The 16912-nt window shown below is 56.4% G+C and overlaps 6 protein-coding genes across 6 annotated transcripts; 3 read left to right on the forward strand and 3 right to left on the reverse strand.

Annotated features, from left to right (window-relative positions):
- Window positions 1–205: 205 nt before the first annotated feature.
- LY79DRAFT_589721 (uncharacterized protein) lies at window positions 206–1712 on the forward strand (the record flags this gene model as incomplete). Its single annotated transcript, XM_060561059.1, has 2 exons — window positions 206–684; window positions 740–1712. 2 exons carry the CDS (start codon window positions 206–208, stop codon window positions 1710–1712), a joined length of 1452 nt encoding a protein of 483 aa, XP_060414963.1.
- A 758-nt stretch (window positions 1713–2470) lies between these two features.
- LY79DRAFT_513857 (uncharacterized protein) lies at window positions 2471–3656 on the forward strand (the record flags this gene model as incomplete). Its single annotated transcript, XM_060554536.1, has 2 exons — window positions 2471–3561; window positions 3626–3656. 2 exons carry the CDS (start codon window positions 2471–2473, stop codon window positions 3654–3656), a joined length of 1122 nt encoding a protein of 373 aa, XP_060414964.1.
- Window positions 3657–3676: 20 nt separating this feature from the next.
- LY79DRAFT_551646 (NAD dependent epimerase/dehydratase) lies at window positions 3677–5063 on the reverse strand. Its single transcript, XM_060557664.1, has 3 exons — window positions 4493–5063; window positions 4314–4342; window positions 3677–4225 (listed from the first exon to the last, which is right to left on the reverse strand). Exons 1-3 carry the CDS (start codon window positions 4746–4748, stop codon window positions 3728–3730), a joined length of 783 nt encoding a protein of 260 aa, XP_060414965.1. The 5' UTR covers window positions 4749–5063; the 3' UTR covers window positions 3677–3727.
- A 5510-nt stretch (window positions 5064–10573) lies between these two features.
- On the forward strand, window positions 10574–11936 carry LY79DRAFT_177073 (uncharacterized protein). Its single transcript, XM_060551267.1, has one exon. The coding sequence runs from the start codon at window positions 10725–10727 to the stop codon at window positions 11658–11660; it is 936 nt and encodes a 311-aa protein (XP_060414966.1). The 5' UTR covers window positions 10574–10724; the 3' UTR covers window positions 11661–11936.
- Window positions 11937–13194: 1258 nt separating this feature from the next.
- Window positions 13195–14252, reverse strand: LY79DRAFT_589724 (uncharacterized protein; the record flags this gene model as incomplete). The annotated part of the gene is made up of 2 exons (XM_060561060.1): window positions 13195–13930; window positions 14017–14252. 2 exons carry the CDS (start codon window positions 14250–14252, stop codon window positions 13195–13197), a joined length of 972 nt encoding a protein of 323 aa, XP_060414967.1.
- Window positions 14253–14819: 567 nt separating this feature from the next.
- On the reverse strand, window positions 14820–16547 carry LY79DRAFT_513967 (phosphatidylinositol-specific phospholipase C; the record flags this gene model as incomplete). The annotated part of the gene is made up of 1 exon (XM_060554546.1): window positions 14820–16547. The coding sequence occupies one exon, from the start codon at window positions 16545–16547 to the stop codon at window positions 14820–14822; it is 1728 nt and encodes a 575-aa protein (XP_060414968.1).
- Window positions 16548–16912: the final 365 nt, after the last annotated feature.

A 16912-nucleotide genomic window follows, 5' to 3' on the forward strand; every position in this document is an offset into this window, starting at 1 on the left:
TTCCTTATCGTGTTTCTGCCCGTCTCCACCGCCTGCACTTTCTACCTTATCGCACCTAGTGACAGAGCTCCTCCAGCTCAGGTCATCTTGTCCGTACCGTTGCGACGAAGCAACATCGATCGCGTGATACCGTGGCAGGTCGACGAACAATGCCCCAGCGCCACTTTCTGACGTGACAATTGCTCGCGCAGAGCAAGCCTGCAAAATGAGTCGAACTTACAACATTGCCATGGTCAGCGACTTCTTCTTCCCGCAGCCAGGAGGAGTCGAGAGCCACATCTACCAGCTCTCTACGAAGCTCATCGACCGCGGACACAAGGTCATCATCATCACTCACGCCTACGAAGGCCGCAGCGGTGTGCGCAATCTGACCAATGGCTTGCGCGTCTATCACGTTCCCTTCCTCGTCATCTTCCGATCGGCCACCTTCCCGACCGTCTTCTCCTTCTTCCCGATCCTTCGCAACATCCTGATCCGAGAGCAGATCGAAATTGTCCATGGCCACGCGAGTCTAAGTAGTTTCTGCCACGAAGCTATCTTGCACGCGAGGACCATGGGCCTCCGGACCGTCTTTACGGACCACTCCCTCTTCGGATTCGCGGATGCTGCCAGTATCCTTACAAATAAGATCTTGAAGTTCTCTCTCAGCGACGTGGACCATGTCATTTGCGTTAGCCATACATGGTATGTTTGCGCCCTGTTCTACCCGTCGAGAGAAACGACTGACTTCGCGTCGCAGCAAAGAAAATACAGTCCTCCGAGCATCCCTCGACCCCTTGATGGTCTCGGTCATCCCCAACGCCGTCGTCGCCGAGAACTTCCGCCCACTCGATTACCCGTCTACTGACGCAGCTGGACAAGCCTTTGGCCAGAACCCCCCGCCCGCGCATCATCTCGGACCGAACGACGTGATCACCATCGTAGTGATATCCCGCTTGTTCTACAATAAGGGCACTGATCTTCTGACGGCGGCGATCCCTCGGATCCTGGAGAATCACCCAAACACGAGATTTATCATCGCCGGGTCGGGCCCAAAGGCCATCGATCTCGAGCAAATGATTGAGCAGAACGTTCTGCAAGACCGAGTCGAGATGCTAGGCCCTATCCGTCACGAAGAGGTGCGAGACGTCATGGTCCGAGGCCACATCTATCTGCATCCAAGCTTGACGGAGGCATTCGGAACAGTCATCGTGGAGGCAGCTAGTTGTGGGCTATACGTCGTGTGCACGCAGGTCGGTGGCATCCCCGAGGTTCTACCGTCACACATGACTGTCTTTGCAAAGCCGGAGGAGGACGATTTGGTCCTTGCGACAGGCAGGGCAATTGCCGCGCTGAGGGCAAACAAGGTCCGAACGGAACGCTTCCACGAGCAGGTCCAAAAGATGTATTCGTGGACCAACGTCGCTATCCGCACGGAGCGAGTTTACCACGGCATCACCGGCGAGCTTAGCGAAGCCGAGTTCTACGGGTTCGATGCGGCTACTCCCTCGACCTTTGGCAACAGTCGGGTGCGGTCCTTTGCCCTCATCGACCGGCTCAAACGCTACTACGGTTGCGGCATTTGGGCGGGCAAGCTCTTCTGTCTCTGTGTCGTCGTCGACTATCTTCTGTTTCTATTTCTGGAGCTGTGTTTTCCACGGGAGCAGATTGACATCTGCCCTGAGTGGCCGCGGAAAATTGCCGATGATGCGGAAGATTCCAAGGAGGATTGAGGGAACCTCCATGTCCCAACATCATATTTGCAAGAATGCATTATTCGGAGCAGGCCGATGGCCACGACAGAGGACGAACGGTCATGGGCCTTTGGGATCCTCATAAAGGGGTCTCTTTTATGGCTGGGCGTGTCCAAAAAGTCGCGAATTGCAGAACCAGGAACCGTCTTCAATTGCCCACCTGGACCCCGGCGGTGACCGGCGGAAATAGCAGGATACTCAAGACAGGCCAGGCCCCTGGCTCGCGTGCGCGATGAAGACAGTCGCTCGTAAGTATTCCTCCAATGGGAGAAGCCTAAATGGAAATCGGAACGGGATCTTGCCATCAGCCCTCCCGGAGAGCGCCGACAGACAGGCGGGATTGGTCGAAATTGCCTACATCTTTAACGGCTTGGTCGGTCCAAAGCTGCCTGTTGCGGTCAAGCGCCCGGGTGGGCCATGCGACCCTCTTAGTTTCTAAACCCCCACCACGCGCGCATCTCGAAGAGCTCACATGTGCCACGGAGCAAGACACAAAGTCCAAACATTTCCGCCCTTCGACACGACTCCGAATCACTCTGTCACTTCTCTGTTACACGACTGCGACTGTGTTAACTTTTCCCTACAAGCATCAGCGGCAACGGGCTCTTCACAACTGCATCCCCTTCCTTCATCTTATCCTGCGCTCAGACGTCGACGTCTTACCCCTCCAAACTCCTCTATTGCTAAGAAATCCGCGTATACGCTTGCCCACGATGGCCGCTGCGCAAGATCTCCCGATGGACCTTCCCATAATCGACCTCGATGTCTTCCTCAACGAGCCGCGCGACTCGCCCGCCGTCCGCGACGAGTGTGCAAAGGCCGCCAGTGCCCTCATCACCTACGGCGCTCTCGTACTGCACGACTCTCGCGTCGCGGAATCCGACAACACCACCTTCCTCGACCTCCTCGAGGACTATTTCGCACTGCCGACCGAAGAACTCAAGAAGGACGAACGCCCGGAGCTCAGCTACCAGATCGGTGTGACACTCGAGAACACAGAGAAGCCCAAGTGCGCCGTCGACGAGCCCTGCCTGCGGGTCATCGAGCGCCTTGCCCCTGCAGAGCGCCCGCTCGATATCGGCGGTCACCAACCCGACCCGAAGTGCCGCTTCTTCTGGCGCATGGGCGAGAACCCGCCGTACGAGACCGAGTTCCCCGGGCTCAACGCCCCCAACGTTATCCCCGAAGCCCCTCACATTCGCGAGCGCTGGCCGTCGGCTATGGACAAGTGGGGGACGTCCATGAAGCAGGCCGTCACTGGCCTGGCTGAGATGGCGGCCGTCGGTCTCGGTCTTCCGGCCGACACTTTCAGCAACGCCGCCAAGTACGGACCGCACCTGCTGGCACCGACAGCCTCGGATCTGGTCAAGTACGGCAAGCAAGACACCATCCTTGCCGGCTTCCACACGGATCTCAACTTCCTCACCATCCACGGCCGCTCCCGATACCCAGGGCTTCACATTTGGGCCCGCAACACTGGCAAGAAGATTTCGGTCAAGATCCCAGAGGGCAACTACCTCTTGGTTCAGGCGGGCAAGCAGTTGGAGCACTTCACGGGGGGCCTCATCAAGGCGGGCTTCCACGAGGTCGTGGTGAACGAGAAGACGCTCGACGTGATTGAGCGCCGCAAGACCCAGTTCCCCGACCGCCCGCTGGTCCGCATCTCGTCGACCTTCTTTTACCACTTGTCGTCCGACCATGACATCACACCGATTCCTCAATTGGCGGAGCAGGCGCAGAAGTTCAGGGCCGAACAGTTCAACCTGGGCAAGGATGAAGGTGAGGAGGTTGTGTATCAGCCGATGAAGGTCGGGCAACAGGTGCAAGAGTAAGTCAACCATGCCGATGATATGCAGTGGGCCAAGCTGACCATTTCCCCTTTCCTTTTACAGAGAGCTAAAGCACATCGCCCTGATGGCATGATGAACATGAAACGGCGTATTAGTGTAGTATTATAAATGACATGCTAAGAATAAAAACCCCGATTATGACGTTCAAGCCTCGTAGAATTCCTCGCCCTCTGCGACGTCCACCTTCTCCTTGACGACACTGTCCACAGCCGCCTTGGGATCCTCGTCGCCGTCCAAGTGGTCGACCCACGACGTCGCGAAGCCGTCGTTCTCTGCGATGAGGGCGGCGACCTCGGCGACGGATTCCCTGCTCGAGGAGCCCTTGGACTCCTTGGTCCTGCCGAGCTCGACCCGGCCGGCGGGCGCGTCGGTCAGGGTGCCGGGCCGCAGGCTGACGCCGGCAAAGTCGGGGCGCGTCTTGGACTCGCGCCAGAGGACCTCGTCGGCGGCGACCTTGGCCTTGAAGTAGTTGGCCAGCTTCTGGTTGACCGCCTGGGCGTCGGCCCAGGCCTGGTCGGACCACCAGACCGGCTTGGTCTTGCGGGAGGCGAGGTAGGAGATGAGGATGAACTTCTTGATCGAGGGGGTGGCGACGGCGGCCTTGACGAAGTGGATGGCCGCGTCGCGGTCAATGGCGAAGGTCTGGAAAGGGGGGAGGGGTCCAGGGTCAGTAACGCCCGGGTACTGCGTTTTTGTTGTGTTGGGGGGGAGGTCCGGGGGTTAAACTCACTCTTTCGGGATTTCCCTTTCCACCGGCACCTTTTATGACGATTGCGTTAACATCTGATTTAACTTTGTCCTTTCTGCAGGACTCCCTCCCTGCTCCTCGTCTGATGATGGCTTTGGAGATATGGCGCCCAAGCGTCACGAACTCGTGGAGAAGAAAGAGCCAAGGGGAAAACGACTTACCGGCGCTCCATACGATGGTGTCGGGCTTCACCTCATCCAGGATAGCCTGGGCCTTGGACTGGTCGGTGACATCCTCGATGCTGCGCACGAGCACGTTGAGCTTGCCGGCGCGGCCGGCGCCGAGCTTCTCGATGGCGGGGACCTGCTCGTGGGCGCGGATGACGCTCGTGACGGTCCACGACTTGTTGAGGAGCAGCGGGGTGAGGAGCTGCGAGACCTTGCCGTGGCCGCCGAGGATGAGGACGTGTCTGCTCATGATGGGTGTGTCGGTGTGTGTGTGGGTGTGTGTGTGTTGGTCTGGCTTCGACTAGTGTAGGGCTGTGATTTATCTTGTCGTTGTTACTGCTGGTGTTGATGCGTGCGTGTAAAAGCCACTTCTCAATACCCGACACTGTAGCGGCAGACAGACGGCGTGGGCTCAAATAGTTTTCGGGGAGGATCACGCCATGGCTTTCTGGAATCATAACCTGGGATTGGCGCTTCCCCGCTTCGCTGGCCCCATTGACAGACCGGCGACAAAAGACTCGTTCGTTGGAATGAGGGGGAGGGTGGGTTTGTCCAAAAGCCCGTCCGGCGCGGGCTGTCCGAGCGAAGCATGTTCAGGGTCCCGAGGTCACGTCACCGGGGCGTCAATGACGTAAAACCCGCGAGTTTATTTGGACTCCCTCCCCGCATCTCGTTGTATTGGTTACGTTACAGATATGGTGGGCAAAAATCGCCTAACGCCGAGTACTGCAGTACCGGCGACATCAATTGAGTTTTGCTCTGATGGATAAGATCGTCTTTTTTTTTTTTTTTTCCTGCCTTTATTTCTTGCTGTTGTTTGGTAATTACTCAGCCGTCCCGTCGCTAATAGATGGTTGTTGAGCGCTTCAGTAATAGAACTTCGTCCTCGTCGACCGCAGCTCAGGGAGTCAAGGTTTCTTTCGGGCGAGGGATGAGATTCTCAGTACAGACGCTTGAATTATAAGATGAACAAAGAGGATTAGATTCATCAACAATATGTATTGATATCGTGGCACTCTGCTAAGGTCTAATACAGCCACTGCAGAATACAGTATAGGCCGTATGTCCTGTCTTAATAGATAAGACGTAATTTATCATTGTTTCTATTGCAGCTTCCAACTCGCATCACTAGTTCTCATTGCGTCTGTTTATATAACCCCAACTGGGCAACTGTTGCGTCTGGCCGGAAAAGCACAATTGCAAGTCCGGTCAAAATGACATTGCGCGAGGCAAACCGTCTGCTACATACAGCCTATGCAGTTCCAAGGAGACTCAACACCGTGTCATCTAAGCAATAGACGTATAGACAGCAGCCCATATGCTGCTCTCTTAGCGCCATTGCCGATGGTTTGGAAAGAAGGCTTTGGATTCATATTGATTGAGTCGATGTAGCGCTACTAGTTTTCACAATATTACTGGAACTCAGATTGCTACACAAGGCAGTCCGTCAAAAAGTAGAGATATGTCCATGGAGAAGGCTTTTTAAAGTCCTGCTTTCATTTCCAGGAGGAGAAACTGTATTGCGGGTTTGTGCTTCCTAGTCTGTGATGGATCATGGTTATACAGTCGTCGTATCATACAGTACTGGGTCAAAAGGCTGGCATCAGCAATAAGAACAACCCAATTAGGAGTCACAGAAGGAACCTTCAGCTTGGGGTCACTTCACAGTGCACCACCAAAAGACGCATGTCTCACCACCCTACTGTCGCTGTTCATTGGGCTATCTTTATTGCTGTTGCTAGACTCTTGACCTAGTACTGTGTGTCGTCGAGCGTTAGATCGCCATCTCCAGATCAGTTCTTTTGTTAGAGGTGATATAAGCGGCTGGTCTAACTGCAGAGGGGAAAAGAGACGCGCAACAATCCTTCTGCTTCCTCTGTAAGGCCAATAAGGTGTTCAACGCTTACTGGCAGTGGCTACGCACTCCCATTAGTCCACCTGAAGTATGAGTACGAGACATCAACAGCTCACCGTAGCAAACAATAAGTCTGCAGGGCACCTCATCTTGGTAACTTTCGACACTGGTGACTCGGATGGAAACAGAGCGTTCCAAGGCGACGGATACACCAACCACGACCCCTGCTCTGATTCCTCGACACGGAACAATGCCCTGCCGTGTCTCACAGGTGAACAGTTTCGCAGGAGTGTCCAACAAATGAGTAGCTTGACTACACTGGACACCCGAGCGCACAAGTCGGGCAGCTGTGAGTTGAGCAGCTTAACAATACACAGGATTCATTGGCATCTCGGTTTCTCTCAGTTCCACCAATAGACAGAAGCCGGCGACATGGAACAGTGTGCTACTGGTCGCGCGCCGCACTCGTCTCGATTCTTCTACTCGCCAGAGTGCATATTGTGCGGCGTCGTCCTAAAAGAGGCAGCTGCGCGAAGCGGTTGCATTCGAAAAGAAAGCGTTGAACTTGATGCAATACAATCCCCTATCTCTCCCCCTCCATCTCAGATCGAAACATCGTACGTCAGCCCTATCCAGGGGGGAGCCAACAGCCAGCCCGATACACCTGGCTGGGAACGCCACGAGAGAGGTGCGTTTCTCCAACAGCGCGATGTCACCCCAAACAAGCCTAGCAGGCATGCCGATGGGCCGAACTCTTGGAGAATTCCCAGTTTAACCCGCAAGCTGCACCCAGAAGGGACTGGGCCGACGAGATATATTCATGGATGGCAAGGTGAAACTCGATGTTTCTTGGAACTGGCGGGAAACCCTTGGGATCCGGAAGGTCGGCACTGGCTTGTTGCACCTCGTCATGCGTCCCTCATGGCTTAACGACGGGTGGCAATGGATCTTTTTCTTTTTTTCTTTTCTTTTTTCCGATGGACATCTTTCCAGCAGCAAGCAATTGGCTAATTTTTTCATTTATATATATGTATATATATATACCTTCTGGGGTGGGGAGGCTCTCGAGTTTACCAAATGAGAATTCGTCGTGGTAGCGAGAGGTTTCAGAGTAGATCTAGTGATGCATTCGGCCAAAATACCGAGAACCACCCGTTCAACATCGGCGGTGCGGCATAAGGGCCATGATATTGGATCGATGCCCCCGCAGCTCGGCGGCTCCTGGGATTCGGACAAGGTCACGTGGAGGCATCATCATCTGGTCATGATCGTTGGTTTCCTTCTTGGTTCTCTGGAGCATTTCCTCCTTTGGGGAGATTGTCCCGCGGTCAGGGGGGTGGCGATTTCCACCTCAACCATTTGAAAGCAAGTTAATCGGTGGGGGGATTCATGCTCATCATCACCCATTTCGAAAGATCAAAAGCGTGACAGAGTGTGTGAGGCGAGATGATCTGTCCCAGAAGCTGAGTTGCCGAGTGGATGGTGAAACTGATGAGATACTCGACGCAAGCCTGTCAGCTTTGGGGGTTGGCAGTGGAGCCCCGGTGTGGTGAAGAAGATAGGTAGTTGGGTTAGGATTTCCCGTGGAGGGTTGGGATGCAGGTGCTGTGACCATATCCTGTCTGCTCATCAGACGAAACACAGACTTCTGGGCAGACAGGGGTTTACGAAGACTGGTTTTTTTTTTTTTTTTTTTTTTTTTTTTTTTTTTTTTTTTTTTTTTTTTTTTTGCCTGTACTTGGATGTTGGTACCAGCACGGTCGATGTGGGTACGTCACAGCCAGTTCTGTGCGAGTGGTATACGTACGTGGTAGGCTCTAAGAAAGAAAGATAGTCGTTGAGGACTGTAAGATGCGTCCTCGCGTCTATAACCCATCGGGGAGTTCTAGGTCTCCGCCGACTCTGTATTAGAGGGGTTGCTATTCTTAGGTGCGAGGTCGCTCGGGAGGACTCTTGTCCGACAGCGAGCCGTGTCTTCATGCTGCGTCCGAGGGTGAAAGGAAGAAGCAATTATTCCATGTGGGGGTCAGGTCATAGGAAGGTTGGTATATCGAAGCATCAAGCGGCTTCCAATCTCGTGTACCACCAGTTTTCTTACCGGCCGACGCATCCGTCTTGGGCCATTACAATTATTTCCTCCCTATTTGGGCTGGGCCGAATAGTTCGGACGGCCATATGATGCACTTGTGTAGGATCGCGGAAAAGGCGTTTCTATAACCTGCCAAGAATAAGACTCTTGGCGACCTGGAACACATAGCTTCGAAGCCGGGCTGCTCGTCGTCCGAAGTAAGGGCCTGCCTTGGTGATATAGGACTTCGGCGGACCGCCGAGCCGCTCGCCCACCCGCAAGAGCGTTTCGACAGTGACCGAGAGAGCCCGCTCAGGTGAACAATCCGACAGCGTCCTGAGTCGACTGACGCCGTCGCATGGAAATTGGCAGGCCGGCGGCAAGGTAGATCAGAAGGTGGTGCAAAGCCAGCCCAGTAATATTAGGCCTCGCGTGGGGGGGGGGGGGGGGGGGGGGTTTACACGGGACAGCAGCGCAACCAACAATGATAGCAAAGCCCAAGTCAGCGAGAAATTTCCCCGTCGCCGAGGCTGCCAGCGGAGCCGCAGAGATCACCAAGGAGCGACAACACCCCCTTGATGGGGTGGTGCCTGCGACTGAAGAGTATCAGGAAAGAGTTCTATCCCGCCTGTCAGAAACCCCGAGGAGTGTTGGATCGCCGGGAGCCGGGGGAAATGTTGTGAAGCGGGGATCATGCATTCTCTATGAATGCTGTATCAAGGCCCTGGTTAACAGCTGACGGCGTGGATGTGGGAACTCGGGCGTGAAAGGGGACGAAGAGGCCAGGGATAGGAGGAAGAGGTAGAAGAATGAACAGAAGAAGAATACGAGACTATCGAGAGGTTGCAATCGGTCGCTTCCCAATAGTCTGGTCTCTGGGAACGAGGAGTCGATACCCAGTTTACCTTATTCCATGTTGAATAGGTTTGAGTGGTAGCGAGACTGCCCTTGCAACTTGGAGAATGCAACGCCAGTATTTTTTTTTTCTTTCTTTTCTTTTCCCTTCCCTCTCTTCTGAGGGCTGACGTCGTATGACAGACGGTAGACCGCACCTAGATGCTAAAGAGGCTGATCTGCAATAACGGGGTAACAAAGGGATGAACCTGGAACTGAGGGGTTTTGACCGCAGGGGAGGTAGCGAAAGGTGGGACGGCGTTGGGAATCCAGGGCCTCATTGGCCTCGCGAGTATCAACCCAAACGTTCCACGTCTGACATGGTCTGGCGATAGCCCTGCGGGGATGCGGGACCAACACCACCCAGAGGGTTGTTCTCGTGCTTGCACCGGAGCCGCGCTTGAGCCTCCGGCTGGCGTGCAGGGACCAATACCATTGTGAGACGGACACGACCCCCCTGTAGATCCCCCGTCCCTCTTCGCTGCCGTTGTTTGGTGGCGGGCTGCTCTGGGTGATGGCTGTCCCAGCTCTGTGTCACGTCAGCGTAAACTCTCCAAGCAAGGTTCCTCGGGAGATTGGTTGAGAGCATGGAATCTCGAGGGACCGAAGCAATGCGGGAGAGAGCATCGTCCGATTATGTGAGAGGGAGTGTAAGAGAGAGGGTGTGTGTGTGTGTGTGTGTGTGTGAGTGAGAGAGAGAGAGAGAGTGAGAGAGAGTGAGAGAGAGAGAGAGAGTGAGAGAGTGAGTGAGAGAGAATGAGAGAGAGCGGGAGAGGGAGCGGGTACGCGTGCATCACACGGCAAGGGAAACCCCCGGGGGGGGGGGGGGGGGGAAGGAGGTGACCACACATTGTTTAAAGATGTGTCGCAGCCCTCTTTTCTCCCGGACAGGTGAACCGTGGCTCCTTTGTTGTATTTTCGGGACCATCACTGCGTTATGTTTATTGCTTGTTTAATTTGTATTGTTTGAACAGAAAAATCCCGACGGTGACAGCCTAGCTTTCCCTTGACTTGGTCGGCAGGAAGAACGAAAAAAAAAAAAAAAGGTACAGGCAAGATTGTTTGAGCCGCTGGACGACTTACATCGACGACCTGACCTCCTCTCATTCTACCATATCAACCACCTCTCCGCCTTTATACGCTCGATACTGGACCGCTTAATTCCGCCTCGGCCTTCATCAAGAGATTGCAGGAAAGAAAAAAAAAAGGGACTCTTCTTACGGACGTCTCTCTAATGCTGGCTTCACCAACAACAAAACGTAACAACTGAGATACCCCCTTCTTCCTACGACGCTGCGATACCAACATTCAAGTCCGGGATATACCATACACTCGTCTCGTCTTTATACCAACTTTCTCCACGTAGTACAACACCCGCTCTCCGTCGTGCAAGACGCTTGAGCTGCATCATGTCCGGCCTTCTTCCAGGGATCAGACTCGACCTCGGCCTTGGGGACGGTGACGCGCCTTCCTCGGAATCCGTCACCAGAACGGGGACGCCAAGCACAGCCAGCGCAGAGGCAACAGAACCGGCGACGACGTCTCTGAGACAGGCGAGATCAACCGCTTCACCATCGTCGTCATCGTCAGCATCACCACCATCACCGCCGGCCCCGTCATCTCTAGCATCATCCTCGACATCATCAGCGGCAGCAGTGGCCGCATCGTCAACTGCACCCGCGCGGCAGAACACCTCGGCGGCGCCTCAACCCCCATCACAGGCACCGACACAGCCGCTGGCATCGCTCGCGCCCTCCAGCTCCGCCCGGCCGCTGACCACCTTCATCATCTCCTCGGTGGCCACGCCGCCACCGCCCTCGCCGACCTCGATCCCGGCGGCGCTGACGCCCTCCTTCGCCCCGGTGCCGCCGCCTCCAGCACTGCCGGAAAGCAGCAGCAGCAGCAGCAGCAGCATCGGCAACGACATCATCATCAGCAGCATCCTTCTCTCGTCCGCCGCCGTCCCGACAACGCTGGCCACGTCGTTCTTAACGCTGACGCCGACGCCGACGCCGACACCGACGCCGTTCCCCGGCGGCATCGCCGAGCCGAGCCAGGCGGAGATGTCGGGGGGCGGCGGCGGCGTGAAGCTGATGCCGGCGCTGCCCATCGCCCTGGGCTCCGTCGGCGGCATAGCCATCTTCGGGCTCGCCATCGGCATGCTCTACCGCAAGGGCCGGTGGCCCTTTGCCGGGCGGCGCGACTTTGCGCATCTCGACGAGCTCGAGGCCGAGCGGCAGCAGGAGATGGAGAGGAAGAACAAGATGAAGTGGGACCCGCGCGTCACGAGGACGTTCAAGACGCAGGGCGGCGGCGCCGGCGCCGGCGCCGGCGTGAATTTCTAATTCCCGAGGGGGGATCGGGGTTTGGTGGTGGCAACTTTTTTTTCTTCTTTTTTTTCTATCATTCATATTCTTTTTTTGGAAGACTCGAGAAATAAAAAGAGAAATACCAAAAAGCGTAGCTCCAAAAACTCAATTTGAATGACTTTTTTTTTATTTTTTATATCATTCACATCTTTTTGCTGTAATCATCTACTTGATGCCGCTGCGACTGTGGAGAGAGGCGGTGAGAGACACAACTGTAGCTCAACAGATAGGGGATATCCGGGTACCATTTCGCCATCACAATGAAGTGATTCCCGTCCCCCCCCTCCCTCTGGCTGAGTGTTTCAAGTCAGCTTGTTAGCCGAGACGGGTCTGACGAAACTTGTCACGACAAAAAAAAAAAAGGCATCGGACAACTAGTCAGTGACGAGTCGTCTGAACGTTTCAAGACGGCTGTGTACGTGGCCCCGTCAGCCCTCAGCCCCTGTCCCCCGGGTACCCTTCCTCCCCCCCTTTTTACGAACTGGCTCTTTTGCGTGACTTCACGTCTAAAAGAGCTTATTTTTCCTTCCCCGTGCGGCAATTCTCTCATGGCATGATGGCTGTGAGTATTTAGACTCTGGCTGAATAAACTTTCGAGACCTCTCCGCCTCGGCACCGGTTGTACGACCATGATTCGGGGTCCACGGCGGCACCGAGGGTTTAAAAAAAGAACGATGAATCGGCTCGGCAAAGGCCGATGGACCCCCCCCCCCGAGAAAGTGTTTGTCTCCCGCACATGCAAATCCCCGTGGAAAGGCGGGGGTGGCGCACTCGTGTCCCTGGTGTTGTCAGCCTGTTTCGTTTAGAACGTTTATTACCCTGCGGCCAAAAAAGAGGGCATGACAAAGAAGGCCGAGCCCGGGCCCGACGCACGCTGGCCGAAAGCGGCCCGCCAGGCCATCCAAGGGTGGCCCCGGAGGCTCGGATCCTTCGCGGTGTGCTCCGGCCCAGAGTCCTGAATTTCCAGCAGGCTACACGAATTTGGGGAAGTAGGAGGATTTTGGGGGAGGGGGGTTATAGTCTTCTTAGTCACGATGGAAGCTATCTAGGTACTCTACCTACTCGCCGCCCACAGTGCCGTGGATACCGTATGGTTTAGACGCCCGCCACTCTGGCACCCAACCCCCCGGCGACGAGTGTTTACTCAGTGGGTTCCGCGGTCGGATTATGCCGCGGAGCCGGGGGAGCCGAGGGGGAGGGAAAGGGTCACGAGCAGGCGGCGGCCACTGCACTCTATATGACGCCGGGTTAATGGTTCGGCGACAAGGTCACATCCTGGACGCGATACATTGTCAATTCCAAGAGACTCTGCCCGGGAAGAATGACGGACCCATCGGAAGGTGGAGAGCTGTCTTGCGTCAGATGTATATTTTTATTTTTGTTTCTTCAGAAGATGTAGGGTTCGATGGTAGGTGGCTGGTTCATTGGTAAATCAAGCCGACGCTCTTGTTGCACGGCATTTGCAGCATATGTCCCGCATATCTGGGCCTGAATTGAAGTAGCTTGGCACTCAAGAGCGGAACATATCCGCCGTGTCAACCGAACTAGACCCCCAGGACACCCCTCCCCCCGGAACGATGATGCCGTCGCTGACGGCGACAGCCGCCGAGCCGTGGCGCGGGCGTCTCATGGGCTCCAGGCTCGCCCAGGCTCCCGTCGCCGGGTCCAACACCTCTGTCTCGCTGAACACCCCCGAGGCCGCCTGAAGGTTTCCCTCCCCGCCGAATGTGTAGATACGATCGCTAAACACGGCCGTGCCGTGCCAGGCCCTGGCGGTCGGGAGCGGCGAGGTGCTCGCAGTCTGCCACCCGGCGTCGCCGGCGTCGAGGGCGTCGAGGCCGAGGACGTATACGGAGTCGCTTGCGAAGAGCCCCCCGGCAACGTGCCTGCCGCCAATCACATAGAACACATTGGCGACAACGGCTCCGCCAGCGTGGTCTCTGGGCTGTGGCAAGGGGTGAGTCCCGAGAGAGGTCCAGGTGTCTGTCGCCGTGTCGTACACCGATACATCGTCGACTGTGGCGATCGTGCCGCCGGGGACTGTTTCCATGGACCGAAGGCCGCCGGCCAGGTAGATCTTGGTGCCGGAGACGCCGACGGCCGCGCTGCCCCGTTCCGTGCCAGGAGGGAAGCGGGCGACGGGCTCCCAGCGGTCTCGCGCCGGGTCGTAGACCCAGCTGTCCGGGACCGCCCTCCAGGTCCCGTTCTGATCGAACTTCTCGGCGAGGCCGCCGAGGAGGTAGATCCTGCCGTCGACCACCGCGGTGTTGGGGTGATTGAGGGCCACGGGCAAAGAAGCGGCGGGGTCCATGTGTCCAAGGGGACGTCGTACAGGGTGACGAGATCGGTGTTGTTCCACACGCCCGTCGCCGAGGACCCCGTGATGCCTCCAAAGACGGCGATGGCCGTCGAGTTGATCGCCACGGCGGCATGCTCCTGTCGTGGGAGAAGCGGGATCCGTGACAAGTCATGCCAGGCACTTGCTGCGCGAGGGCCGGTGAAGCTTCTGCCCTGGGCGAGCACGGCGCAAACGGTCGCGAAGGCGGTCGCGATAGTCGGGATCCTCATGATGGCAGGCTCATTTGTGTCGGGATATCTAGCGGGTACACAATCGACACAGAGGCCACGGGACCCAGGATACAATCGGGATGGGAAATAAACGTGTTCTTATACCTGTCTCCCATTGCCTGGAAAGAAAAAAGCAGACAGGTTTAGTCTGGGCAAAAGTACCCTTTTCTCTCCGGTCAAGGCTGATGGGGAAAAAAAGTTCGCCCAGTCCACGATCGGAAGATCAGATCTGACCCCTGTCCCGGACGGCCTCTTGCTATCGTCCGCGTAACATAGAGCCGAGAAGAGATATTATCCATCTTGGCATGGTAAGCGTTAAAGCCAGGTAATGAGCATCTAGGACAGAGCTGCGTAGACGACTTCTTCATACGACGTGTTATTAGCATCGCAAAAGGGGCTGCTTGACTGAATTTTGACCGTGTTTATGTACCCAGGGTCGTCCATATAAACATCATCTATACATCAATCGCGCGAGGGTCCTCAGCGCAAAGCATATGGCACTCGAGACATGAGCTGTAGAGGGGAGCCAGCCATTGTCAAGGTGAAAAGTATCGCCCATATTCGCGCTCAGGCGTCCACAAACTCGAACTTGACAAGGATGGAGCACTTGGTCTCCCTTCCCTTCAGATCCAGCAGCCGGATAAAGACCCAACCAGGAACGGTATAGAGCAACCGCACCGCGCCAACAGCCAGGATCGGGTTCCTCGAGAAGCTGTCATCGCTCTTGACGAGCATCCGCAGGAAGACGAGCTCGTTGTCCTGGTACTCCCACTCCAACACCTCGTCCCACAGCGGGTCGGTGGGCGGGGGGTTCTCTCCCTTGTGCAAGAAGCCGGTGAGCTTGTGCTGCCTGTATCCCGCCGTCTTCCTCTTGGGAGGCTCCATATCCAGGTCGTGAGGATGAACAAGCGTACAGGTGAGGTAGGGCTTGATCGTCTCGTCGTCGTCGCGGTCGGAGGGTATGGGGATATCCGTTGCGCCGGCGACGTGCAATCGAAGCTTCTTCTTTCTGCCGTTGCCCAGCGTGCCTGACCCGCCGGACCGGAGCTCGGCGGGCTTGAGGACGAAACCTTGGGAGCCGCTGAAGAGGGCCTCGTTGATCTGCATCGAAGCACCGAAAGTCTGCCAGTTGAGGGCGCAGATCTGGGCGCCCACGCCCCAGAAGGGAACGGGATGCAGGTTTTTGGACGAGATACGCGTGCCCTTGGGGAAGATGCGCATGAGATGGTGGGCGTTGTGGCGGGCGATCTTGACGGCCGCCTCGGGCATATGGGAGGCCAGGCCGGACTCGGAAACGTTGATGAGGTGGTGGTGCGGCGCGCCTTGCAGCGTGTCCTCGTACCACGAGTTGTCAACAGGCTTGACGGACTGGGCGTAGACGCCAAGCTCCTCGAGCTCCGGGATGATGAGAGAAGGAGGCGCCTCCTTCTTCTTGGCGCTGTAGTCGCGGCGGGCCTTCTTTTCCTCGTCTTCATCGTCGTCGCTCGAGCTCGAGCTGCTGTCGTCAGGTTCACCTGGGAAGTGGTATTCGACGATGACGACGATCTTGTTGCCTAGATCTTCCAGACGGACGTGGTCGCCCTGGCCGTCTTGCTCGGCGTGGCCTTTCTCGCGCACGGCTCGGCTGAGGAGGCGGTCTCCGAAGACCTCTCTCATGATCTGGACCAGACGAAGCTGGCCCTCGGGGTTACAATGGTTCTCCAAGGATAGAAGAATGGGTGCTGCGGGCTCGGGCGCTTTGGCCTCCTCGTCGACGACATTGCGGATGGTCTCGCACACGGCGCGGAAGGGGATATTAGAGACCAGTGTGTAGCCGTGGGTGACTTTTGGCTCGTCCTTGTTGTCGGGATTGTCCCAGGCATCGATCTCGACGCAGCGCGCACCAGCGTGCAAAGTCTCGTTGTAGGCCTCGGCCGAGGAGCTTCCAAAAAGCTGGTGGGCCAAGAGGTAAGTGTTGTGACTGGAGCTGATAAAGTACTCGGGGAGGGGATGCGACCTGTCAATGAGCTCGGACGGCACACTGATGTGAGGCTTGTTGACGAGGGCCTGCAGGGCGGGGCTGGCGCGGTCGGAATCGAGGTTTGCATCCTCGGACGAGATGGCGTGTTGGTTGACAAGAAAGGAGCGGAGAGCACGGCTCACGCGGAGGCGGTGCTTGAGTTCCGAGTCGCGGGCGGCGTGGCCACCACCGGCGAGGGTTGTGTTGTCGGTGGCATCGCCAAGCTCCTCCTCATCCTCGGGGGCCGACTTGGAGAAGGGATTCAGGTTGGCGAACTTGGATGTGAGAGAAGCCATCTAGAAAGAAGCGAAGCGATGCGTTTCAGAGGTCGAGAGGCGGCGCAATGCTTGTCGTGTGAGTTGTGTCAGTCTTTGGCGGTCGTGTCAGTAGCGTAGGACGGCCGGTTGCGTCGTGCAGCTCTGGGGATAAATAAAGGCGTTTGTCGGAAAAGAGGAGGAGTGAGACGAGCGCAAACAGGGAATGAATATGGATTGCATGGAGAATGCGACACCAGCCAAGAAAGACAGCGAAAGTAGTGAGGGAGATGTTGGTGTGAGAGAGAGGAAGAAACGACGTCAGTCTTGGCTGATGTGCGCCGCGCAAGGTCGCAGTCGCTGTGGCGCCCCGTCTTTCTATGCTTGCTCCCACTCCCCTCTTTCCC

Source organism: Colletotrichum navitas (genome assembly GCF_030913465.1).
Source record: "Colletotrichum navitas strain CBS 125086 chromosome Unknown LY79scaffold_24, whole genome shotgun sequence".
NCBI classification, from domain to species: Eukaryota; Fungi; Ascomycota; class Sordariomycetes; order Glomerellales; family Glomerellaceae; genus Colletotrichum; species Colletotrichum navitas.

Coding starts and splice junctions, on each gene's coding strand:
- LY79DRAFT_551646 (XM_060557664.1), bottom strand. CDS start 4,748: ATGAGCAGACACGTCCTCATCCTCGGCGGCCACGGCAAGGTCTCGCAG. Junction 4,343..4,492: donor CACCATCGTATGGAGCGCCG/GTAAGTCGTTTT, acceptor TCGTCATAAAAG/GTGCCGGTGGAAAGGGAAAT. Junction 4,226..4,313: donor GAAAGGGAAATCCCGAAAGA/GTGAGTTTAACC, acceptor CCCCCTTTCCAG/ACCTTCGCCATTGACCGCGA.
- LY79DRAFT_177073 (XM_060551267.1), top strand. CDS start 10,725: ATGTCCGGCCTTCTTCCAGGGATCAGACTCGACCTCGGCCTTGGGGAC.